Source organism: Equus caballus, chromosome 18 (genome assembly GCF_041296265.1).
Source record: "Equus caballus isolate H_3958 breed thoroughbred chromosome 18, TB-T2T, whole genome shotgun sequence".
Taxonomy (NCBI): domain Eukaryota; kingdom Metazoa; phylum Chordata; class Mammalia; order Perissodactyla; family Equidae; genus Equus; species Equus caballus.
In genome coordinates, this window is record NC_091701.1 from 79,970,576 (window position 1) to 79,996,401 (window position 25,826).

Below are 25,826 nucleotides of genomic sequence, written 5' to 3' on the forward strand. Positions count from 1 at the left end.
AGTGAGTCTAGTTATCATCCATCACCATAGTTACAATATTTTTCTTCTGATAAGAACTTTTTAAGATTTGTTCTCATAGCAACTTTCAAATATGCAATACAGTATTATCACTTATAGGCACCTGTACATTACATCCAGAATCTCCATTCTTTCTTCAAATAGCGAAAGTAGATGACAAGGCAGAAAATACCTCAGGTGATAAAATTGAATATGGAATGAAGCATCAATTGCTTGTTCTCAGATACTAGACTTTTCTCAAGTAATGGAGAAATACCTATATTGTTTTCATCTGGGAGTATCTATTGCGTTTGTATATACCAAATGAGCTATAGAACTTGTGGCCTGTGAATACATAAAGTAAATACAGTTCTTGCCAGCTGGGGCATAACTAGATGCTTGCCACCCCCGCCTCTAGTTAGTCATTAAAGGGAAACTTTTGATCATTGGTCTGATGTATTGAAGAATGTGGATCTTCCTGTTTGACATGATAATGAATGGTAATGCATTGTATGAAAGCACCTATTATGAAAGGATGTTTTTATTTTCACATTTAAAAATTGATTCTGGTTTTTAAGGAGCTTTCCTTATAAGCACATATTGGCTCTGGTGAAATCCATTCAGAAAATTGTATAGACAAATAGCTTCTGAGAATTTGGACTTGTTAGGAGGGCTTATGCCTTTGACTATATTTCCTGATAATAGTTTTCTGTTAGATACGTGAATGTCAGAGAATAGGAGTAAGAATTTGTCTCCTGTGCTCATTAGCGAGTGCATACAGGATGAGGTAGAATGAGGCAGTCCAAGGACGGATTGGTACCCTCCACCTCTCTCTCTTTTACCTCATTCTTCATCGTGTTTATTGGGCATTACTGTAAATGTCTTGCGTTTAATAGGAACTTTGGCATATGTAAATATTTGAAGTAAGTATTTGCCGGGCTCAGTTTTAGCAAGCCTATTACTCTCATGAAGAAGACTGCAGAGAAAATGTTTGTACTGATTTAGGAATGTTAAGAATTTTTTTAGAGTAGCTCCTCAGAACCCTGCCATGTGTTAATCGTGTTCATGGCTGTGATTTTTCTGATATTTTTTGACTTTCTTCTTTAATCCAGGCTTTTAAAATTCTTTGAAAAGTACAAAATATCCCCACTTTAGGGTTTAAAAAATGATTAAAATATATATAGAGAGAATGTATGAAATGTATTGGTATAGCTTTGAAGAATAGGCGATGGCTATTGACCATAGGAAAGGTGGAGTCCGCCCAGGAACGCCCCACCCTACAGCTGCCTGGCTCCTGTTAAAAGGACTGACAAGGCTCTACCAGAGGAACAAAGATATTCTTCCTGGCATGATTCTGCTGTGCCATCTGGCTCAGGGCTGTGGCCCCACACCCCATGGCAGATTTCCTTATTTTATAGGGAGCCAGCCACATTCCTCAACTGGTGGTGAAAAATTCCAACCGTTCCAATTAGCCGTGCCTGTGACCCCTTCTATTTTACATAGATCATCAAGTGTCAACTCACTAGACCGAGACTCAGGAAAACTGAAATATGATCTTGGCTCTGCCACTGACCAATTTTGTGACCTCAAGGAGTATGTTCAACTAATCTGGGCTTCAATTTCCTCATCTGCAAAATGAAGTAACTTGAATTCAAGTCTAATTTTGATGAAACAATCTGTGTCCTGTAACTGGTGGTCATTTTCATATATATATTCTCATAATAAAGTTGCATTGAAAGGAAGAGGAAATTACTGGGATAAATGAGGTTTGGCATTGGTGTTGATGGGTGTATTTCTTACCAGTTTTAGGGGGTATTGAGGGCATTGTGGGAACATCTTGGGCAATATGTGAGAGTTGCAAACTCAAACAATTCTGTGACTGTGTGACTTGGGCCTTGCACAGGGCCGGAGCGGTTCAGTAACTATTCACTGAATGATGATCCACTGTTTCCTGTGGCCTACTGGTACAGTTTTCCTTTCTTGAACTTAATCTGGTCCTAATCATTCTTCTTATGTCTAAATATGACATTATTCATATGATAATCACCGATAATTGACTTTGCTGCTGTTGAGCTCATGCTGGATTTATAATGCTGGGTTGGGCTCTGGGGTGGGGAAGTAAAGGGAGAATTTAGGATGATGAAAACATTGCCTGTGCACTTGAGAATGAAACATGCAGACAACCGATCATAGAGGCAAAATAAAAGAGATGGAAGCAAAGTGTGAACAAGGCAATGGGGGCATGGTTGAAGAAGAAATGAATTCCAACTGGAGAACTGAGGAAGGATTCACATGTGAGATGAGGAGGTATCTGAGTTGGGCCTGGAGAGATGATAACTAACATTAAAATAGGGAGAGAGAGATAAAGGTCACTTCAGACAAGGTTTGAAGAGAATAGTGGAGATGTAGACAGACCATCAGGTGACTATTGCTATAGCGTAGGCAAGAGACGATGGCTAACTTTACTAGGAAAGTAGTTGTGAAGGTGAAGAAAAACAGACAGATTTGAAGTAGATCTAGAAGATAGAACTGACAGGATCTGTGGATGGATTTCACATAGGGATGAGGTGAGGGAGATGGATATAGATGAGTCGGGTTTTTGGCTCACAAAACTGGAAAAGTCCTGCCACTCACTGAGAAGAAATACCTAGGGTGTGAAGGTCATGCACTCAGTTTTGGGCATGTTGGTTTAAGGCATCTATGCCGAGAGGTTGGATTGGAGCTCTGTAATAAGTCTCGGTGGACATGTTTTTGGAAGCCATCTATGTTTTTGGAGCACTTTAATGTTTACTGCAAAATTGAGGGACAGGTACAGAGATTTCCCATATGCCTGCTGCCCCCACACACGCACAGCCTCCTCCATTGTCAACACCCTCCGCTAGATGGTACATTTATTACAACTGGTGGACCTACATTGACACGTCATAATCACCCGTAGTTTAAATTATGGTTCATTCTTGGTTTTGCACATTTGATATGTTTGGACAAAAGTATAATGATGTGTACCCATAATTATGTTCTCCAAATGGAATGTTTTCACAGCTCCCAAAATCTTCTGTGCTCTGCCTGTTCATCCCTCCCCCACCCCAACCCCTGGCATCACTAATCCTTTTACTGTCTCCATAGTTTTACCTTTGCCGGAATGTCATTTAGTTGGAATCATGTAGTATGTGTAGTCTTTTCCAGTTTGGCTTCTTTCACTTAGTTATATACATTTAAGATTCCTCCATGTCTTTTCTTGGCTTGATAGCTCTTTTTAGCACTGGATAATATTCCATTGTCTGGGTATACCACTGTTCTTTATCCATTCACCTACTGAAGGACATCTTCATGGCTTCCAGGTTTTGGCAACAATGAATAAACATGTGTGTGCAGGTTTTCATGTGGTCATAAGTTTTCAACTCCTTGCAGTAAATACCAAGGAGCAGGATTGCTGACTCATATGGTGAGAGTATGTTTAATTTTGTAAGAAACCACCAAACTGTTTTCCAAAGTGACTGTACCATTTTGCATTCCCACCAGTGATGAATGAGCGCCCCGGTTGCTCCACATCCTCACCAGCATTTGGTGTTGTCAGTGTTCTGGATTCTGGCTGTTCTAATAGGTGTGTAGTGTTATCTCATTGTTATGTTAATTTGTGTTTCCCTGATATGTGATGTGGGGCATCTTTTCATATGCTTATTGGCCATCTGTATATCTTTGATGAAGTAACTGTTAAGGTCTTTGGCCCATTGTTTTCATCAGGTTTTTGTTATCTCATTGTTGAGTTTTAAGAGTTCTTTACATATTTTGGATAATTCCTTTATTAGATGTATTATTTGCAAATATTTTCTCCCAGTCTGTGGCCTGTCTTTTGCTCTGCAAAAGACAATGTCAAGAGAATTGGAAGTTTTTAATTTCAATGAGGTCTAATTTATCAATTATTTCTTTCATGGGTTGTGCCTTCAATGTTGTAACTAACAAGTCATTACCATACCCAAGGTCCTCTAGGTTTTCTCCTATCTTCTAGGAGTTTTATAGTTTTGCATTTTACATTTAGGTCTATGATCCATTTTAAGTTAATATTTGTGAAGGGTAAAAGGTCTGTGTCTAGATTAATTTTCTTGCATGTGGATGTCAGTTCTTCCAGCACCATTTATTGAAAAGACTGTCTTTGCTCCGTCGTATTGCCTCTGCTCCTTTGTCAAAGATCAGTTGACTGTATTTATGTAGGTCTCTTTCTGGGCTCTCTATCCTGTTCCATTGATCTATTTGTTTGTTCTTTCAGCAGTACCACACTGTCATGATTATTGTAGCTTTACAGTAAGTCTTGAAGTCTGGCAGTGTCAGTCCTCCAACTTTGTTTTTCTCCTTCAGTGTTGTGTTGGCTCTTCTGGGTCTCTTCACTCTCCATATAAATTTTAGAATCAGTTTGTTGATATCCATAAAATAACTTCCTGGGATTTTGGCTGAGATTATCTTGAATCTCCCCAATCTGAAAGGACTGAATAAGCACAATAGAAGAGAGAAAGTTTGGTTGGAAATACTTTCCCATTGGTAAGCTTGGCTCGGAAGGTCAAATGGGCGGACTGATGTAGTCAGCTGGTGACATCTGATTGGCCTTACTTGCCCAACATCTGTTCTGATTGGTTAGTGCCTCTGTGCTGTAGATTAATGGGCTTTGGCTTACTGTGAATTATTATTGACCCAATTATTTTAAATATCATTTCAATCCTAAGTTTTCTATCTCTATTTTATGTCTCTGTTGTCTCTTGGATTGTTTAAAAACTCTTCTTGGGTAAAATTCTTTGGAATGTGAGGCCAAAAGTTGAATGTGACCCAACATTTTGTGAAGGCTGAGCTTCTAAATTAATGCTGAAAACTTCTGAAGATACATCTTTTATTACTTCATTAGTAAGTACATTAGTAATTACTAATTTCTAAACTTTTTCGTTCCAAACACATCTTTGAGACAGGTCTTCTAACACACTGGTTTTTATTTGTATTTAGTTTGGAATAATTATTAGGACTGTTAAGACACCTTTCTAAAATAAAAGTAATATACTATATTAGACCCCTGTGTTAGGCAAAATAATGGCCTCCCAAAGATGCCTGCATCCTAGTCCTCAGAGCCTGTGTATAAGTTATGTTACATGGCAAATGAGAATTAAGGTAGGATATGGAATTAAGATTGCTAATCACTTAACTTTGAGATAGGAGAATATCCTGCGTCATCCTGGTGGGCTGTGTAATCACAGGGTTCTTAAATGTGGAAGAGGGAAGCAGAAGTGGAAGTCAAACTGGACTGGCCATTCCGAGGTTGGTGATGGAAGGAGGCGTTGAGCCAAAGAATATGGGAAACCCCTCAACGCTGGAAAAAGGCCAAGGAAAGGATTCTCCCCCAGAGCCTCCAGACAGGATTTCAGCTCTGCTGAGACCTTGATTTAGCCCGGTAGATCTGCATCAGACTTCGGACCTACAGAAGTATAAGATGATAGATTTGTGTGTTTTAAGCCATGGAGTTTGTGGTAATTTGTCATAGGAGCAAAGGAAACTAAGAGAACCCTTCTTCATTGCCATTTGGCTATATGAAGGGCTTGCTTCTTATTTTCTAGAACCAGGCATTTAAAATTTCCCTAGAATAGACTATTTTTATTTTATGTTATTAAAAGCAACCATGCTCATTCTCTTAAAGAGAGTGATATTTCTTGCTTATACAAAATTGGGCATAATTTGTTTTGCTATTAAATGTGATTATATCCACATGCATGTTTGTGACCATATATACATATATAATGTGTGTATATAAACATAGATACTATATGTATAATATATATATATATATACTATATAGAAAATATTGTAAAAGTATAAAAGATATATGGGAAATTTACCATATATCTTTGATATTGAGGTTAACACTTACAGCTTACATAGCAAAGCAACGCAGCCTAATTTTGGGCAAAGTGTACTGTAAAAAGGAGAATGTATTTGAACATTCTTGTTTGAATGGCTTAGGGGTTATGACATTAGCACTGTAAGGAATGATCAGTAGTCATTTCCTATTTGGTTTGTCAGAGAAGATTATTTCCTTGATTGCCATAAATGTCAATGCTATCTATTGGCTTCAACTTTTTGAATCAATTTATAGACAAAGTATGGGTATCATGACAGAAGAGAATACAAATGTTTTCCACTTTGGTAGTGTAAAGTGAAGGTGGAGCTGACAGAAGTGGACAGTGGAAGTACAGGGGAAGAGGAGTAAGAACTGTGGTGTATCCTTGACTCTGAGGAGTGAAGAGATCCTGTCTGAAGATGATAGAATCAAAAATAGAAGTTTAAGTTATTCATTCAAGATAAAAGTAACTATTAAAGGAAGTAAACATATTTGAACAGCTGTATTAGGAGAAAGAAGGATGGGAAAGTTGGGGGCTCTCAGTACCCTTGATTGCCATCAATGATATGAGAAAGTCAGAAGATCATTTCTGAAGTCCCTCAGTGGAGACGTTTAGAAATGCTTACTATTTGGAGAAAAGGAGTTGACGTTCAAATAGATGAAAACAAATGTGCAAAAGAGTTGCCTCTGGAGAATACAATTGGGCCACACTCTGTACCATTTAATTTTTAAAATCAAAGTAGGGCTGGCCCGGTGGCGCAGAGGTTAAGTTTGCACATTCTGCTTCAGTGGCCAGGGGTTCTCTGGTTTGGATCCCAGGTGTGGACCTACACACCACTTGTCAAGCCGTGCTGTGGCAGGCATCCCACATAAAAAGTAGAGAAAGATGGGCATGGATATTAGCTCAGGGCCCGTCTTCCTCAGCAAAAAGAGGAGGATTGCTGGCAGATGTTAGCTCAGGGCTAATCATCTTGAAAAAAGAAAAAAAAAGAAAGAAAACAAAAGCAAAACAAAAAACAGCCAAAAACTCACATTAATTCTTACACACAGTTTAAAGCAGGAGTTGGCAAACTTTTGTAACAGGCCAGATAGTGAGTCTTTTAGCCTTTGCAAGCCATGTGATGTGAGTCACAGCCACTCATCTCTGCTGTTGCAGCGCGAAAGCAGCCACGCACAGTACACGCAGGAGTGGCCATGTCCCACTAAACTTGATTTACAAGGATAGATGATGGGCAGGATGTGGCCCAAGGGCCTTAGTGTGCTGATTTCTAGTTTGAGTCAAATAGTGCTAAAAGACCCATAACAAAAAATAGTGCTCTGTTGATACCCTGCAGCCCACCTTTCTTCTAAGAAGCGGCCACTCTAAATGCTTCAGCTGTCTTTTTTGTTGCTGTATTTCTCTCCATAATTCTAAATAATTTATGAATCAAGGGATAGCAGTGTGCTTTTATTTCTAAATATGAATTTACTACTCTCTCTTGATTCATCAATTTTGGGCATTATCTGTTTACATCCTGTTTGGGTGGTTGAAAATGATAACTTACAGCTTTTTCACCTTTTCTCCCTCCTTGTCTCACAAAATTCTTGTTGGGGTTTTTGGTTAAATCTGTACTCAATGTTGTCATGTCTATGACTGTGCACTCTTGAGCCAATGGCTGAGGTTGTTTCCTGTCTTGGGCACAGTTTTGGTTTTCCTGGAGTTGATATATTTTATTTGCTTAGTTTTCTTTGAATCTCATACTTTCTTTTCTCTTCTTCTAATAGTGGTATAAAATGTCTCTTTGTACCATTTTCCATAGAGCTAAAACTGTCATAAAATCTGTCAATTTGGGGTTTTTCCCTGATAAGCTCACTCCTGGAGCCCCTCATTGTCCTGATCTGATCAGGGGCAGTGCTCCCTACCATCCTGCGTGGCTGACATTAACTGCGGTCACTATTTGGGAGGAATTCCCTTTCCATGTCTTCTGTGTTGGGTGCTCTGTTTCCTGGGTCCTCATTTTGGTGGCATACATGCCTCTAATCGCCTGTGAGGGGTGGCTAGAGAGGCGGGTCTGCTGTAAGCCTGGCTGCTGGCTCTCGGGGTCTGGATGGGATAGCAAGGTTGAAGGCATAGCATTCTTTGTGCAGACCCCTGTTCACAGTCTGTAGCCTTTTGTATTCAGCCCTCCTCTGTGCCTGATGTCTTAGGGTCTGGAATCTGCTGTGGTTCAAGTTCTCCAGACGTTATTTCTCGCCTCTTGACAGAGGAGATGGTGACGGGCACGTAGGAGTTGAATCCTCCCTTAAACGTGCTTTCAGACAATTTGTACTCACCATTTTCAGCCCCTGCATCCTCCTAATTTTCGTGGACTCTGGTGTCTCCAGACTGTGTCCCAAGAGGACTGGCTCATTTTTCGTGCGACTGTCTCCATCTAAAGGCACTTGGGTTTGGCCTTCCTCCTCCCTCAGAAGTCATTACTTCCTTACCCATCCATTTTCCGTCTTTCTGCTTTGAATTGGAGATATCTTTTGGTTTCATGAAGATGGAGTTTATGGTTCTGTTTTTTAATTTTTCTTCTTTGGGGATGTTTTCCAGGGACGAAGGGATTGGGATCCTCTTAACGACTGTAACTATGGGTACGTGTTAGCTGGTGATTTTTTTCAACTAAAATATTTCTAGATCTGCACCTTTTCAAAAACTAGGATTGAATTTGTTTTCTTGTACAAAGTATGGACCCACAGTCATCTCAGCTTTTGTATTATAGTAATATATATGTATAAATGAATATATATAAATATAGATGTAAATGTGTATAACTGATAATTGTGATATAACTCCCAAAACTTTTCCCTCAACATTTTGATTATTTTTCTATTATTTTCATCATCTTTCTTTATAAGGTGAACTTTCAGTCCTTCTCTTGTTTTGTTGTTGTTGTTTGCCTGCTATGCAGTTGGCATGTCTGCTTGGGCTTTCTCTCCCAGTAAATTTATAACTTAATAGTGTAATAATAGTATAATGGTATAATGATACCATAATTTTCGACAAAACTACATAGTTTTCAGTGTTGTCATCTATATTCTCATTTTCTCTCATGAGGTAGTTAAGGTGTTAAAACCAAGGAAAGTCTGATCCCAGTTTATTAGCAGATCGGTTTCTGAAAGTTTTAGCTAATTGTTTTGGAGTTTGGTCTGCATTTTCCCGTGTAAATAATATTTAAATAGAAGTTTTTGTTGTCGGTAGGGGGCAGCTTTTCAAATGTCAACATTTTGATTAATGTCAACTAATTATGACAGTTAGTTACGAGTCCCAGCTAAGGCACGGGGGTCAGGGAACATGGCCAGTGTATCAAGGCTTCTCAAGCTATTTGTGGTGGAGGACCAGAATGTTTTGTTTGTTTTTCTGTAGCAAATGGATACTTTTCTGAAATACAAAATCATGTGCTTGGATATTACAGCAATAAGAAATTGCTACAAAAACTTTTAAATGCTTACTCCCAATTTCTGTGTTTCTTTTGTTGAAGATGAAAAACAGAACAGTTCATGGACCCCCTTGGTCTATGGACCACATTTTGATCACAGACGCAGAGAAAACTGGGGAAGAACATTTCCTCCTGGCCAAAATTTTGACATAAGAAAACCTTGCCTAGCATTCTGATCCTGCTCTTTCTGGACCTTCGGCGCGCTTCCTGTGGACTTTCTTCTTTCTCAAGCCCAGGTCTCTTTGCCCTCCCAAACTCTCAGTAACTCTCAGTTTCAAACTCTCAGTTATCCAGGGTAGTAATAATAATGGGCACTGTACATCTGTTGTAAGGAGGAGACTATGTCCGATGCTGCTTTTACAGTAATATATATTAGAAGTGGCTCTGCCTTTACAGAATGTAAGGATATGATGCCAGGAAAGAGCACATATGTAGGTATATATGTGTGTGCCTGCGGATGTGCACGTGCATGAATATGTTAATGAATTTCTCACAATCCAGTGAGGGTCCAGGGTATTGTTCTCACTTTATGTGAGTGGTAGAGCTTGGATTTCAGCCTAGTCTTACTGACTTTAAAGGTCACACTTCTCCCACTAATCAGTTTCATTTGGGGAGTCGGCTTGATGGTCTCTGTGTGGCCCGTGCCCAGTCGCATCTGGAATGCCTCCCCTCAGCAGTTCAGAAGGGAACACCTGAGACGCAAATAACATCTTGGTCCCTTCTTCTACCTCTCTGGGAATACTTTCATTTAAATAAAGGTAATTTTAAACATGTTTAATGATGATGTAAAACTAGTAGAATTTTAGTTACTGTTGAAGAGTGGAGTAAAAATTTTGCTTAGTGTGGGGCAAGATATTCTTGCAGAGGCTGGACAGGCGAGGTGGTTCCTACCATTGGGTATCTCCTCCACATCTCTGCTGGGCTTGTTCAACCTGACAACTGAACTAGTTTTCTCACTCCTGTCCCCACAAGGGCACTCCTATAGAGGTCCCTTTTCTGAGCTTTGACTTCTTTTACAAATGACTGCACATGGACTTTCAAAGGCATAGCCATTTTTTAGGAGACCTGACTTCCATTCTGCAGACTGCTACCTACTCGCCTCCTCAAATGTTGGCTCAAAGGTCACCAGTGACCTGACCCCTTTCTCCTCCGCATCCTCCTCATTCTACTCCATCTTCTCTCCCAAATCACTCATCGCTTTCTACCACACCATTTAATTTACTTATTTGTTCTGTTTGTTAATTACTGCCTCTCTTTTCTCCTCACTGAACTGTAAGCTTTATTCTTCCAAGGATGGAGTTTTTCTCCTGTGTTTTGTTTCGTTCATGGATGTTGAAGAAGTCAGCACACGCTGGTTGTATAAATGACTGCCTTTGATGTGCAATCCAGAGTGTTTCTACTTCTCCCCTGCTGCCCTTGGCTTTCTGAAAAGATCTAGGTCATATGATTGAAGCTTTTGTTTTAGCATAAATGAAATGGCTTTCTCTCTTAGAACGTGAGATCTTTTTCTCCTCCTCCTTTGTTACTCCTTTCTGCTTCTCCTTGTCTTTACCTATTCATATGACAAATTTATTGTGGATCCCAGAAGAAGTTTCAGGTTGTTGGTAAATGGAAGTGAAGATAATTGAGGTTTCTGTATCATGGAGCTTGTGTTCTAGTTCTGGGAGGCCAAGCAATAAAAATTAACAAATAATTGAATACAGTAATGCTCAGGCTTGATGCTGGCAATGGGGCAGGGCATCAGCCTTAGAGTGGCAGGCAGGAAGGTCATCTCTGAGCAGCTGCTCCAGCTCAGCTTTTCCTATTTCCTTTCCTGTGCCCTTGAATTCTTTGTAGCTACGTCTGTGATCTATCCATAGCATTCTGGATGAATGACCCTGTTGTTAGAGAAACAAAGCCAACAATAGTGGGCAATGGTGTCCCCATTCCTTTTGAAAATCAGAGACAGATAATCCTTCACCATTCCTATTACTGCTGTACTGAAAAGAAGTTTTATAAACAGTGAGGGGGGACAAAGTAGATGAGGCCTTTATGTTTATCTTAGAGTTAACTTATTTTTATAAACACTGCCACCAGTACTTCTTCTGATGTAAATTAAAATCCTCTTTTCTGTGTCCTAATTTTTCAATGAGGGAGCATAAAACTTTGTGTTCCAGTGAAGTCCTAGAGGCCACGGTGGTTTTCTGCAGCATGCTTTTCGCCGTCTTCGTTCGTCATGCACACGGAGACACACCCACAGTTGACAGTAGCTGTCGAACGTATTCTTTGGAGCTAGTATACAAAGACGCCAGCCTCATAGCAGCAAGGAAGTTTGGATTTAATTGGCTGCGTTAAGTAAGGCTTGAGTTGTACGAATTTGCTTTCTCAAATTCTCATTAAAATTTATTTTGTTGCAGAACACTTTTTAGGGTTTAATAATGAATAAATAATTTTTAAAATTATAGCTTGTCCTTGTCTTTGGAGACGTGGCTGCTCCATTCTTTGGCTGTAGGCTTTGCAATCCTTTGGACCACACAAGCTTCTAAAACCTTGGCATCCAGGACTTTGGACTATAAAATTTCATTGGAAACAATTCATGGAAAGCAGGATTTTTTTAAAAAATCAGCTGTTTCCTCTGAAATTATTTTGAAATATTGCATTTTTCAGTGTTATTAACTAGTAACGGTTTAATGTTTTAAAAGTCTTTCATATTGAGAATCTTTTGAAATAGATGTATCAATTAAATATATTTGCAACTTTTGTTAATTTCAGACTTTAATATTTGATTTTTTGGATAGAACTTTGGTTTTAAGATTTTAGTGTATTTAATCCTGAAGATTTATATAGGGCTTGTACTTTTATGCGTTTAACTCGCTGTTAGATCCATAGGAAAAGGAAATTTCTATGTTCTTGTAAAGAGAGTATACTGTGATGATGTAGGCAGTAGATTTGAAAATAATTGCAATTTCTCCTTTATTGGAAAAAAAAAAGCTCTATCTAGATATCTGGACCTTTTTTCCTCAAATAAGTTTAGGTTAATCCCAGGATGAAAAATGAACCTTTAAAATCCTTTATATAAAGAAAACTGCTGAGATTAGGGTTACTTCACAAAGCTGAATGGAAAATGACATGGCTGATTAACAATGCTTTTAATATTTAGTTGATATGTGAACAGAAAGTGAAGTGTATGCCTTGATGCTTAAATATTTTTCTTCCTGCTTGAAAAAGAGAATAATATTGTCAAAATTTGGATTATGAGATAAAATTGAAAATTTCTCCTGGAATTGTTGGTGCTCTTATATTGAGACTATTTTGTTGAGGACTATACATCATAAGCCAACAGCTACCTTCCTTGTGGCTCAACCTTTGTGTGCTCTGGTTTCCCCTCTGCAAGAGAAGAGGCCTGGTCCAGGTGGTCTGTGAACCAATGGATTCCTACCAGTTTTTAACTTATGAATTTACTAGTCAAAGGTTGAAAACTCCCAGTTTTTGGGGGGAAGGGGAGTGGTGGGGACAAATTTTTTTAGAGTGAGAAACTAGTCTATTTAAAAATAATGTTTTAAATAATATGAAATTCTCAGTTTTTATTTTTATTTTTTCTCTATCAGAGTAATTCTTTTAGCTTGGAGATGGAAGAATTTTTTCTCAAATTTTTTTATAAATTAATGAACTTTCAGGTTACACAGCAAGACTCTAGAATAACTGGTAGATTGGGAAATTTAAAATACAGTTTTTTGCTCATAGACTTTCCTTTTGGAGAGGCCCAGTAATTGTGCAATCATGCTGAACTGCTGAAAACATTATTCTTATGATACAGCAGAGATTTGTTCTTTCCAGAAGTTTCTCTAACTGAAGGTTCAAAGCTCTAAGGAACTTTGAGGTTCTAGATAATGCAGATTTGAGAGTTGGAAGGCATCTTCAAGATCACACAATTTCCCCTTCTCCTTATCCTATAACATCCTTGAGGTACCGCAATCTAGCCTTTGCTTGACTCCTCATGGGAAAAGAGAGCTCACTGTCTCATCAAACAACCCGCTGCACTCTTAGATGCTCTCTCTGAAATCTCTTTCTTATGCTGAGCTTCCTTCCACCTCTCTTGTTTATGTATCTTTTCTGGAGCAGTACAGAACAAGCCAAATCTTTCTTGTGCATGGCAACCTTTTAACTTGATGGAAGTCTCACATGGTCATAAGATTTTTACAAATTCACCTATAAAAGCTCAACCAAAGGAAAAGAAGGGATCAGAATGTGAATAGTGTGGCTAATTGAACTTGTGTGAGCAACGAGCGTGCATCCCAGAGAAGCACAGGATGAGTCTCTGCACAATTTTTGTGGTCTGAGTTCCCACGTGCTTATGGTAATGGGAGTCCGTCTCTGGCTTGAGGACAATTCTAAGGGTTTAAGGTAAGCATTTTTCACAGAATATGGTCTCCGACACACTCCAGATACTTCATCTGGTACTAAGGTGAAAAGACAATGAACACTATGCCCCAGTCCTGGAGGAAAAATACGTAGTGTTGGACTTATCGAAAGGAAGTGTGTCCGTCTCCAATATTGCGTCTCCCTGGGAGACTTCCAGAGATAATTTTAACAATAAGTGACTTTTGCCTTACCATATAACTTTAAGAGCTCAGTGCCCTATAAACTGTGGTCCTACTATGTTTGAAATGGCACCTATTTTCCTTTTGTGTTCTCCCATGTGAATAAACCTAAGTAGGTCAGCTCACTCATCATAAGATATATTTACATTTCCCCATACGAGTGCTCTCCGGTTTGTTTATGATCATCTCTTAAATTTTGAAAAAATACTCTACATGTGCTGTGACCACTTTAGCATAGAACGAGATTATTACTTGCTGTGTTCTGGACACAGTACTTCTGTTATCATGGCCTAATACGGTGGTAACGTTTTTGCAGACTTGTCGCACTGTTGACTCATATGAGCCTGTGGTCTGCCTCACCAAGCCTCCTCTGTGGCTCTTAGCGGTTTTGAATCACTGGTGGTCAGTGAGCAACCTGTTCTGTTGGTAGCATAACCTGGCCTCCCCATCTTTTGGGATTTATGCATTCCTTTTATTTGCCTTAAGATTTGTTCTTATACTTCTAAGGAAACTGGGGAAGTAGAGTCTTGTTCTAAACAGCTCTTTAGTGGTGTTCATTAGTTTATCTGTGGAGATGTCACGTGTGAAGGGAACCATTAGGTATTTTGGTTTGAAGAAAGTAAGCACATTTAGGGGCCAGTCCCGTGGCAGAGTGGTTAAGTTCTCATGCTCCGCTTTGACAACCCAGGGGTTCGCCAGTTCGAGTCCTGGGTGCGGACCTAGCCCCACTCATTAGGCCATGCTGAGGTGGCATCCCACATAGCACAGCCAGAGGCACTCACAAATAGAATTTACAATTATGTACTAGTGGCTTTCGGGAGAAGGAAAAAAAAAGAAAAAGAAGATTGGCAACAGATGTTAGCTCAGGTTCCAATCTTTAAAAAAAATTTTAAAAAGAAATCACATTTTCTGAAGCAAAAAGTTCTTTTCATTTCTATGGAAACATTTTTTAAGTATAACACACATGCAGAAAAGTGCACAAACAAGTATAGTCAGTGCACACCTCAAGAAATAGAACATTGCTCCGGAAACCTCTTTGTGCCCCTTTCACTCACTGCCCTTCCTCTCTCACAGGTGACCAGTCTCCTGACTTCTAACCTCGTGGGTTAATTCTGCCTGTTTTTGAGCTTATTATGCATGGATTCACACAGTCTATACATTTTTGTATGTGACTCTTTGATCAGTGTTGTGCTGTGAGATTCACCTATGTTGTTGGGTAAACTTGTAGTTTGTTCATTCTTGTTGATGTTTAGTATTCCATTGCATGGACATGGTATTTATCCATTCTACTGATGATGAATATTTGGGTTATTTCCAGAGTTTTAGGTATTAGGAATAATCCTGCTATGAATATTCTAGCATGTGTGTTTTGATACTTCCATATCCTCATTTCTGTGGGATGTGCACCTGGGAGTGGAATTGCTGTGCTATGTGGGATGTTTATATTCAGACGTTACCAGTTTTCCAAAACAGTGGTACACATTTACACCCCGACCCTCAGTGTTTGAGAATTCTGGTTGCTTCATATCCTCACGATCCTAACCCTAACTCTGGTCAATTTGGACAAGATCAACATCTTCACAATATTGAGTCTTTCAGCCCATGAAACACTTAATTTTTCCGAATATTTTATAATTTTTAGCATAGGCGTTATGCACATTTTTGTTAGACTTATTCCTAAATATTTGATTTTTTGATGCTATTATAAATGTTATTTTTCAAAGTTTCATTTTTCTATTTGTTACTGGTGTGCCTTGTTTTTCATTGTGATGCTTTTTAAGATTTGTTCTTTTTATTGTGAGTTGATGGTGAATATTCTCAAAGGCTCGTGTGCATCCACTGTGATGATCATTTAGTTTTTATCCTTTTTTCCTGTATTAATTTGGTGAATAACCTTGGTTGGTTTTTTAATTTTAAACCACTCTTGTAATTTTAGAATAAATCCCACTTGGTCATGACATATTATCCTTTAGATTCATCACTGAATTTGATTTACAAATGTTGTATTTAAGATTTTTGTATGTGTGTCCATATGCAGATTTTGGTAATTTTTATAATTTTCTTGTAATGTCTTTGTTAGGTGTTTATATCAACATTATGCTGTCCTTATAAAAGGATGGGAACATTTTTCTCTTTGTCTAGTTTCTAGAAGTATTTGTCTAAGATTGACACTATTTCTTCTTTAAACATTAAGAAGATTTAATCTGTGAAGTAATCTGAGCCTGGTATTTTCTTTATGGGAAAGTTTTAAAATAATGCAATTAAATTCAATTTCCTTAATTGTTTTGTATTACTTCTATTTTCTATTTTTATTGTCAGTTTTGGTAAGTCATACTTTTCAAAGAATTTTTTTATTTTATATTAATTAAATTTACATATATCAAATTTATACATCTAAAGTTTTTACAATATCCTCCTTTTAATATTTGTAAGATCTATAAGGGTATCGTTTGCCTTTTTCCTTCTTGATACTGGAGATTTATGTTTTCTCTCCTCTTTCTTGATTAGTCCTGCTGGGTATTTATCAATTTTATCAAGCCTTTCATAGTACCAACTTTGATTAGTATTTGTTTTTTATTTCATTGATTTGTTGCTCTTTATTTCCTTCCTTTTATCTTTGGGTTCGACTAGTTGTTCCTCTAGCTTCTTGGTTTGAGCGTTTCTTTTTTGCTAGTATATGCATTAAAAGCCACAAGTGTCCCATTAAGTGCTGCTTTGGCTGCATCCTACAAGTTTTTTGTATATTGCTTAATTTTTTTTTTAGTTAAAACTATTTTCTCGTTTTCTTTATTTTTCGGCTATGGATTATTCAGAACTGTATATCCTGATTTCCAAACAGTCAAGTATTTTCTAGGTGTCTTTCTGTAATTGATTCTACTGTGATCAGAGAGCATATTCTGAATGTTTCTAGACTTTTGAGATTTGGTATATATTCCATGTGCCCTTGTAAACACTGTGTTTTCTAATCTTTTTGGGTACAGTGTTTTGTATGTAATAAAAGTAAATTAGGCCACTTTGTTAATTGTGATGTTCAGGCGATTTATATCTTACTGACTTTTTGGCTTCCTATCAAAAGTCTCCCACTGTGTTTGTGGATTTTCTTTTTCAGTATCTGTCCGTTTTGGCAGTCTATGTATTGAAGTTCTGTTATTGGGGACACAGAGATTTAGAATTGTTTTCTTCCTGTTGGGTTGACCCTTTCATCATCGTGAAATGTCTCCCTTTATCTTGGTAATACTTCTTCCCATAAGCTCTCCTTCATCTGATGTTAGTATGGCTGTATCAACTTTCATTTGGTAGGATTATAGATTTTTAAAGCTGGAAGTGAATTTGCAGACAGACGGATTCACCTTCATTTTGTACATGAATTGAGGTTTACGATTCTAGTGTTGACTTCGCCAGGTATTAGTTTCCACCCGCATGACAACCCTTGGTCCCATTCCAGTTCTCCTGAAGTTTTAGGAAACACACTTGATTAAAATGGCATCAGCTCACGTTCCTCTTCTAGTCTTTTCTCACGTTTGCACTTCTTTGATCTATTTCAGGAAGGTGGAGGCAGGTTCTGAAGTCAATTAGACCGACTCATAATGAGCTCTATATTCGTTACTGCCTTTTCTGGCTTAATTCTTTTCTTTCAGATGTCAGTGCTGCTCTGCTGTGTTTTGCCCAGGCTTCACTTCTTGGAACTCTCATTCTTCCCTGCACTGTCTGTGGTGGATTATTGAGACTCCTCCCCTCTCTCTGCCCCCCCCCCCCACCCCCAAAGTCTCCAGACCTACTCTGACCACTGTCTCTTGCCTGGATTCATTCAGGGGCACCTGATTCTTTTTTGGTCTTGGGTAAAGGGGAAGAATAAGCCTAAAGGATCATGGTAGAAGTAGTTAGTTAAGTTTTATATGCATGCACGTTTTTATAATTCTCTATCCAATTTCTGATGCCTCAAGCTCCCTCTCTGATCTTAGCAGGAAAATCTTTCCCAATGCTTCCCAAACTTTTAATTCCCTGAAAATGAAGGAATTGTGTTCTGAAATTTCTCTTTCTGGTGGAGCACTGCACACACTTATGAACAGACTCCAAGGCCTTCCATTATCACTCCCCTCGTGTCCTTTACACTTTGACCCCCATGTGGTACATCGTGCAGAAGGTCAGAGAGCCTCCAGGTTCGCTAATGATGTAGCACCTGAGGCCCAGAGTAATGGTGACTTGCCTGGATCCATACACTTAAGTAGGAATAGAAATGGGTCTGATCTCCTCACTTATTTTTAGATAGTTGTGCTTTCTGTTAAGTTTTAATCTAAAAGAAAAGTATTTTCTATGTTAAACAAAACCACCGTGGCTCTGCTGCTTATTAAGCATCTAGCCTTGGGTAGGTCAACTCACCTACCCGTGCCTTGCTTTCCTCGTCTGTGAAATGGATTGGTAACTACTTCATGACACTGTTTGAGGATAAAGGAGTTAATCGTATAAAACACACAGTACCTCTAGTACCTGGCCTGTAGCAAGCACTAAAATTATCTGCTATTATGAAGACAATAAAGATAATGATGAAAATGATAATCTCATTTTATGGATGCATTCCACCAAATTTGTGAAGTTAAATCCTACAAGGAAAATCCTGTTTTTCCATCAATTTCCATATTACAGTTGTTCTTGTGTTCCAGTGGGTAAGATAGTTCTTGTGAAAACATTAAGCCATCAAAAAACTACTTGGATTGTTGAGCACTATTTGCTGCCCTTCTCCAACCACTGGTTTCCTTGGGAGCTTTCTCCTTAGTTTTGGACCTTGATGCCGTGGCAGACTATTTTATCTCTTTGGACCTGAAGAATTTTGCTTAGAAACCTCCACGTTTTCCCTCTTTTGACTCTTGGCATAATCTCAGCGCTTGGTGGTCACGGCAGTGCCGTATGTGGCTCACCAGCCTACTCCTTCAGGTATTGCAGATGGAAAATTACTGTCCTTCAAAACTTTGGCTGGTATAAGTTTTCTAAGGTATCGGGTCAAATTTCATGTCATCTACCCAAAGGAAAGGATATTTGTTGCTATTACTGTTAATGCCTGTTTGGAACAATTTCTACCTTGATCATTAAAAGTACCCTGCCACTTGTTTCTTCCCATAATGCATATGTTTTTGTTTTCTTTTCCAGTTTATCCTCATAGACTAGTTTATTTTTAGCTTTAAAAATCCAGTAGGGTTTAAGTTAACTGTGCATTATTTAAAAAACAGACAAGATATTATCAGAAGTGGAGGAAACATAATGTATACTATGTTATTTTTCAATACTTTACTGATCCTAAAGTGTAGGTAATAAGATTTATTGCATAGCACATATACTATATATATTTTCTAAATAATTTAAAAGTTATATGTATTACAGTATTTGTGCAATATAAAGGTACATGAAATGTCATGACCAATGGAAAATGCAGTAAACTTTGCCAAGTGGTTAATTGTGTGAACCAAGACACGTATGTGAACATCTTTTCATGTTTGATCATTTTTATTTCTGGAGGTAATAAAACCAAGTAAATGAAATGCAAAATGTTGACTGCAAGGTAATGGTGGAAATTTTTATATGCATAAAGGAGTTGGGGTGAATTTATGGTCTTATGGTGCCTGTCGGCTGCTAATAATGTATGTGTATTCTTAAAACGATCTACAGCATGTGGTCAGAATAGCACGGGGACAGAAGCACTGTTGGTACGTGCTGTGTTTGTGCCTTACCTCTCTCGAATGTGTGAAACATTCAGACACTGCTTTCAGGTGGCTCATCGGCTTTTGTTCAGAATTAGACGTGTGCTTGTGCTCGTCATGAGCCCACTCTCTCCTCTGGAGTGGATGAAATGGCGGCATCAGTGTGGGATGGGGCGAGTTACAATTGCAAACAGTCTTTTTATATTCTGGCACCATGTATTTCACTTAAAAAATTTTGCGGGGACTGAATATATAACTCTAAAATATACGAAATTAATTTTTTACTAGATTTAATTCTGTAAAACTTTTAAGTTCTGTACTCTTTTAATCAAGATTAGAGATAAGTGTCCTATTTTCAACTCCTATATCTTATCATCCAGAATGTCTAAGATCTCACAAGTCGGTGAAGAACGCTGTGGGACTTCACAGCGCCATCCTGCTGCCCCTGGTCTGCTGCTCCCATTGCCTCTGATGAGATCCTGTCCCCTGAGCTGTTCCTGAGCGTCCCTATTTGAAATCAGAGTCTTGGGTTTTCTTCTCTTGTTCCTACCTCAAGGCAGGAAGAGAGGCCTGCTTTAACTTACACTGCACTTGTTGTTTACCTCAGTCTTAGGTGATAAAAATCTGCTTTTGCAAACTGAGCATTAGAAAAAAGCAGTCAACTTAATGGATGTCTGCTTTTAAGTAATGAACCTAAGAAAAGCAAACTCTTTGGAATACCTCAGCTTTTATAAAGATGGTTAATCTCAACAGATTTCAACTGCAGAGCTATAGTATATCAAAAACCAACTCAGCAGAAATTGGCAGATATTAATTAAATTGAACTCCTTTTGTAAGAAGGCTATTTTTACAAGGACAGTGTAATATTCTATAGATTTCAGTCCTAAGTCCTGGGTAGATGTGGAGAAATATGTTGCTTGTAGCATGGCCATAGCAGAAAGATGGAATTCCCAAAGGTTACTAGAGAGTTCTTTATTGCTCTCTTCTTTCTACAGTCCAGTGGCTGCTACATAGTGTCTGTGTACCCTAGCATCCTCCCTATTTGGAACCTACTCTGTTGTACTTAGCTCACTTTCTTTAACACAATTGCCTTGAGTTAGCAAAGATCGTTGACTAAAGAATCTGTGCGATGGGTGTCCTATGATTTTCTGACCTGGTTATACTGCCACTGCTCATGTCTTTGCTGTCTCTATTTGGCCAATAGAATCAGGCAGGTAAAGTTTCCTAATAAACCATTAACATTTCTGCCCACAAGTCTAGTATTAGAAGAAAAAGACATTCCTTTCATTTTACTTGGAATTGTTCTTTAGATACTCTATAGAAAATTTTGAAATGTTTAAAGCCTAGCTAAGGAGAATTCCCTTGGATTTTTTAAGCCTATCACTTTATCAAGTCAGATTACTGAAAAGCTATGTGCTTGGGCCACATGTCAGTATCTTTCCGAATAGATGCTGTACAAGAATTATTTAATAGTATGCTTTTGCTTTCTGTTGGAGGACAGTTAAAGAAGAGGCTGTATGACATCCATTTCCATTAGTTTTTCTAAAACTGCAATTCTGTGGCTTATGTGAGTTCTTATCCTTTGTAGAGATTCACGTGGCGAAGGCTACGGCTTTATGCTAGGAGACTTTCCGTCTCTCCTCACAAACTGGTGTCAGTTCCTTTATTGGAAACTGAGTGGTTTATAGCCAAAAACTTCCCACTTTCAGAGGCTTTCTAAGAATCACAGAATCAAATCGATTATAGCTTGGATATTCTGATAAAAACCTTACTAATCTTTTTCTTCATTCATTGATTCATGTTCTTGGCTCATTATTATGATGATTCATTTTCATATGTCTTCTGGGAATAGGCAGTACATAAATAAATAAATAAAGTCATTTAATTCTAAGTTAGAGTATCTAGCCACATATCAAATTGAGAAAATAGTGCTTTTCCTTAAGCCTCATACTTCTAAGTGGTTTTTACAAACAATAATTGGGAATCTCCTAAGTCACTCCCCCCAGTTTGGTGAGGGCAGCTTGAGTTGCTGCCCCGTTGCAGCAAATGGAAACCAGTGCTGGAGCCCTTGTCCCAGATGTCGTTGCAAATCTTAGAGTTGAGCACATGTACAGAGCCTGGGGATTCAAAAAGGTGGAGAGGTCCATGGTCACCCCATTCCATTCATGTATTCCAGACTGACAGCTATTGCCATCACAGATTTCTGCCTTTTGATTTTTTTCCTACAGCTTTGGCGGATCTTACTTGGGACTTCCAATCCCCAGTTTCAGAAAGTACCCTCAAGAAGATCTTTCTTCTCCAGAGTATTCTTGGGATTACCTAAATTGTATCTTATGGAAATTCCTTGAATATGCTTTTCAAATAGATAGGGTGGTTTATTTTTGTGTTGCAATTTAGCTTCCAGGAAAATTGATGAGATATGTATACTTTGATTTTACCGATTTATGTTAAACAGGGTAAAAATGCCACATATTTATCCAAATAAATAGATAACATTTATTTTTGGTGCTTAAAGATTATATTATTATTAGAGCTTTGGTGAAGAAGATTTGCACTGAGCTAACATCCATTACCAGTCCGCCTTTTTTTTTTTTTCCGCTTGAGGAAAATTAGCCCTGAGCTAACATCTGTGCCAGTCTTCCTCTATTTTGTATGTGGGATGCCTCCATGAACGGAGTAGGTCTGTACCCAGGATCTGACCTGCCAACCCGGGCCACTGAAGGGGAACTCACAGAGCTTTGACCACTTGGCCACAGAACTGGCCCCTACTAGAGCAATGTTTTTAATCAGCCCATTTATTTATTTTTTATTAAAATGTATTTTACCTTTTTAAATAGTTTAAGTCATAAAACCTTGGTTGTTCTACCACAGGATCCTGGCTACTGGGTAAAGATTCATCACTTAGAATACACAGATGGAGGAATCCTGGATCCAGACGATGTCTTGGCAGATGTCGCTGAAGACAAAGATAAGGTAAATGACTCTCAAAATGTTCCTCTTTGTTTTCGTCTTTAGAGCTGTGTGTTTTTCAGAGGTCGAGATCCTTAGCAAACTCATGTGTCAATTATTGTTAACAGATACCATCTGTTCAGGTTTCACCTGGACAGCCCAGAAATCAAAGTTCCTCATCAGATGTTTGGAAAAACTTTGTCAAGGTTTGAGAATCTGTTCATGGTGGCCTAATTAGCAGACGCTTCATTCCCATGAGTTCCCCATACGTCTCAGTGAATTAGTGTCAGGCTTTGAGGCTGTTGGAGTTCTCATTGTCGTTACTGGCTCTGGAGTTTATTCTTGGCCCTTGCTAAATATTCAACTTAATGCTTGAGATGTGAATACGTTTCATAGTAGTGAATACAATGGGGAGAAAAGTCTTCTAAAGAACTATGGTGAAAGTAGCTAGCAAACAACTATCTTTCATGATAGTCTTTGTTTTCATTCCTAAAATAAAAAACACTAAATCAAATATTCCAAAAAGTTTGAACATGTTTTGCCACCTACCTGGGAATAATCCCCATTGTAAATATCTTGTTTTAATGAGATTTCTCTTCTAATGCTAAACTGAACAAGGTATAAGAGTAAACCATTCGGGTGCAATACACTGGATTGTTGCTGTGGAGACATTGTTTATCACTACTTCTGTGCTGGGCTCCTCTTACCAATGTTAATGTGTCCTCCAGAACTGAACCGCCGTTCTCCCTCAGAGATCCTTGCTTCAAAGTTTCTTCTGCTGTGTGTCCTTAGCGCTGTTTGTAGTAGGCTCATTTATGTCTGTAAACATGTTTCTCTGTATTTTTTTTCTGCAATCTCTGGTACGGGTATGTGTGTTTTTTAACCAACTGGACTGGAATATAAATAGGTGATTTATTGAACTCAAGTAAAATTTACATTTTTCCTTTTCCATAAGATCTTTTTGGACTGTATAAATTTATATTAGTCTTTGCAGACATTCTATCCAATTTTTTCCCCTGTTTTCTTTTGGAACTCAACGCTGGTTTGCTCTGCCTTGTAATTATCCATTTCATAAGGGACTTATCTCCCTAAATAGATTGTGGGCTGAGAGACTTTTATTTCTTTTGCGTTTCTTGTATTAATAATATCTGGTACAATATCTTACCCAAACTTAATTGTCAGCACCTACTGAATAAATGAGTGAAAAAGAAAGCTTTCCTCTCTACATTTGACTCCTGCTGTATGTGATTTTGATGCGCACTTTTTAGTTTTTGGCCTCATGGTAAATAATAATATATTACTTACCTTCCTGACGCCAGAGGAGGACTTTCACGTCTGTTTTTCTGTTTCTTTTCTCCAGCCACCTTCTTCCTTTGAAATACTCTAGGCATTTGGGTTCTTTGTTACTGAAAGTTTTGCTGTCTCAAATTTCACTGATGTCCGCTGTATTAAAACGAAAAGCTGAAAGGTGGCGGGTTTAAGAAGGGCCCGAAGAAAATGTCTCAGCCAGCCTCACCCAAGACCTCAATGCAGGAAGGGTGATCCCGTGAACAGTGCCCGGGGAAACCATTTGTCCTATAGAACTCTTCTTTTTAGAGAATTGTCTTTAACTATCTTGGCAGTGTACTTTAAACCATCAGCTATTTACTAGACACAGAAACCGCTTTATTATATGTAATCTCTGTTTTAGAGGGACTTTACCGCCATTACTAAATAAGGTGAAGTACTGTTTGGGTTCAGGTTTACCCGTCCCTTCCTGCACTGTAGCACTGTGACATGAAGCCTCATTGGTATAGTTCTGCGGAGTTGTTGGGAATTTACAGTTTTGAAATCGCCATAAAAAATGTACTTCCATTTTTTGCTTTTTTGAAATAATGTAAGTGAAAAAGAGAGTATTACTTATTTTTTCTGACCTTCTCTCTGTAGCCTTAAAGTTTCCTGATAGTCCATGTATCTAGTGTGGAAAGAATGTTCTGCCAGACTTCCTGTTACCTTTTTTTGGGTCAGTTTAGATTCAGAAGTAATTGTAAATGATGCTTGTGGATGTTTAGTAACATATGAAAGTCACCCAAGATCCTTTGAGGCAGTATTGAGCTTAGATAAAATTACAATTCACCTCTTTTCAAATTGGCTACCTAATAATCTCTTGCGTTTAGAATATAGATAGAACGCAATCCCAAAGAGGCATGGGTGGATGTACATAGTCCTTGTGCTAACATGCATGTACCTCAGCCCCTAGGAAACACCCTCATGCAGGTGAGAAACGGCCGTCAGGAGCCCCCGATGACCCAGCTGGGGAGGAGGAGGCAGGAAAATCACAACGCAGTGTGGGCTGAAGCCATTTGTGTAGTGTGTGGAAAAGCCATCCAGTACACTTCAGTAAAGACTGAAATTAGAGTTTAAGTGGTTTCCCACTTAAAATCAGACAAGAAGCTAATAGAGTTTAGTCAGTTTTCTAAAGAAATGACTTTAAGAACTTCTGGGACCCACAGTGGTTGTCTTTGGTCCTCCCTTATTCCTCTGGCCTCAGGAGAACTAAGTTTTTACCATGTTGCCCTATTTCTATCCTGTATTTTGTCAAAATGTTATTGGAGCAGCTTTGGAATTTTGCATCTTATAACTGGTATTTGTGTAAAATGTGCTAAGACTTAGTAATTGCCCATAATTCTTCAGTTTCGTGTATCAGTCTAATGATTCAAGTTCTTCGGGATAAATACCTAAGAATTGACACCTTTGCACTGATGTCTCCTCTCTGGCTGCTCAAGCTACTGACTTCATTTACCCGGTAACAACAGCTGAACATTTCGTGGAACACTAAGGTGGACCAGAATGTTTTTGGCACTTACATATTCTGTTTTACTTTAGAACAACCCTACAGGTGGGAGCTATTTATTACCCCCCATTTTTAATCTCTGAGAACAGCCACAGAAATTGCGAGTAACATCCTGAAGATCACGCAGGTGGTAAGTGGCCCCATCAGCCTCTGGTGACTAGAATTCACATTTCTACTCTTTTGTTCTTCTACAGTGTGCCAAGTGGTGTGTTGGGTGTTTGTACCTATGATTTCTAATTGGAAAATTCATCAATGTTAAGTAAGCATGAATTTGCTTTAGCACAGTGACTTCCATTGTTAAGAAATGATGTGTAATAGAACTATGGAATATAACAACTAATTCAGAATTACTATGTCAGGCATGTGTAGTTAACCCAGCTCTCTGCCTGCAGCCTCATCCAACTTACTGCCAAGGCCTGCCAGTGTGACCTCTGGTGC

At 38.5% G+C, this 25,826-nt stretch overlaps 1 protein-coding gene across 13 annotated transcripts in view; it reads left to right on the top strand.

Annotated features, from left to right (window-relative positions):
- The window catches only part of PARD3B (par-3 family cell polarity regulator beta), a 921,213-nt gene that overhangs the window by 112,436 nt on the left and 782,951 nt on the right, over positions 1-25,826 (top strand). For all 13 annotated transcript variants that reach the window (XM_023622589.2, XM_005601746.4, XM_070242147.1 and 10 more), the window contains exon 2: positions 22,478-22,579. In XM_023622589.2, coding sequence (XP_023478357.2) covers positions 22,478-22,579 — 102 coding nt within the window. The remainder of the gene's footprint in view (positions 1-22,477; positions 22,580-25,826) is intronic.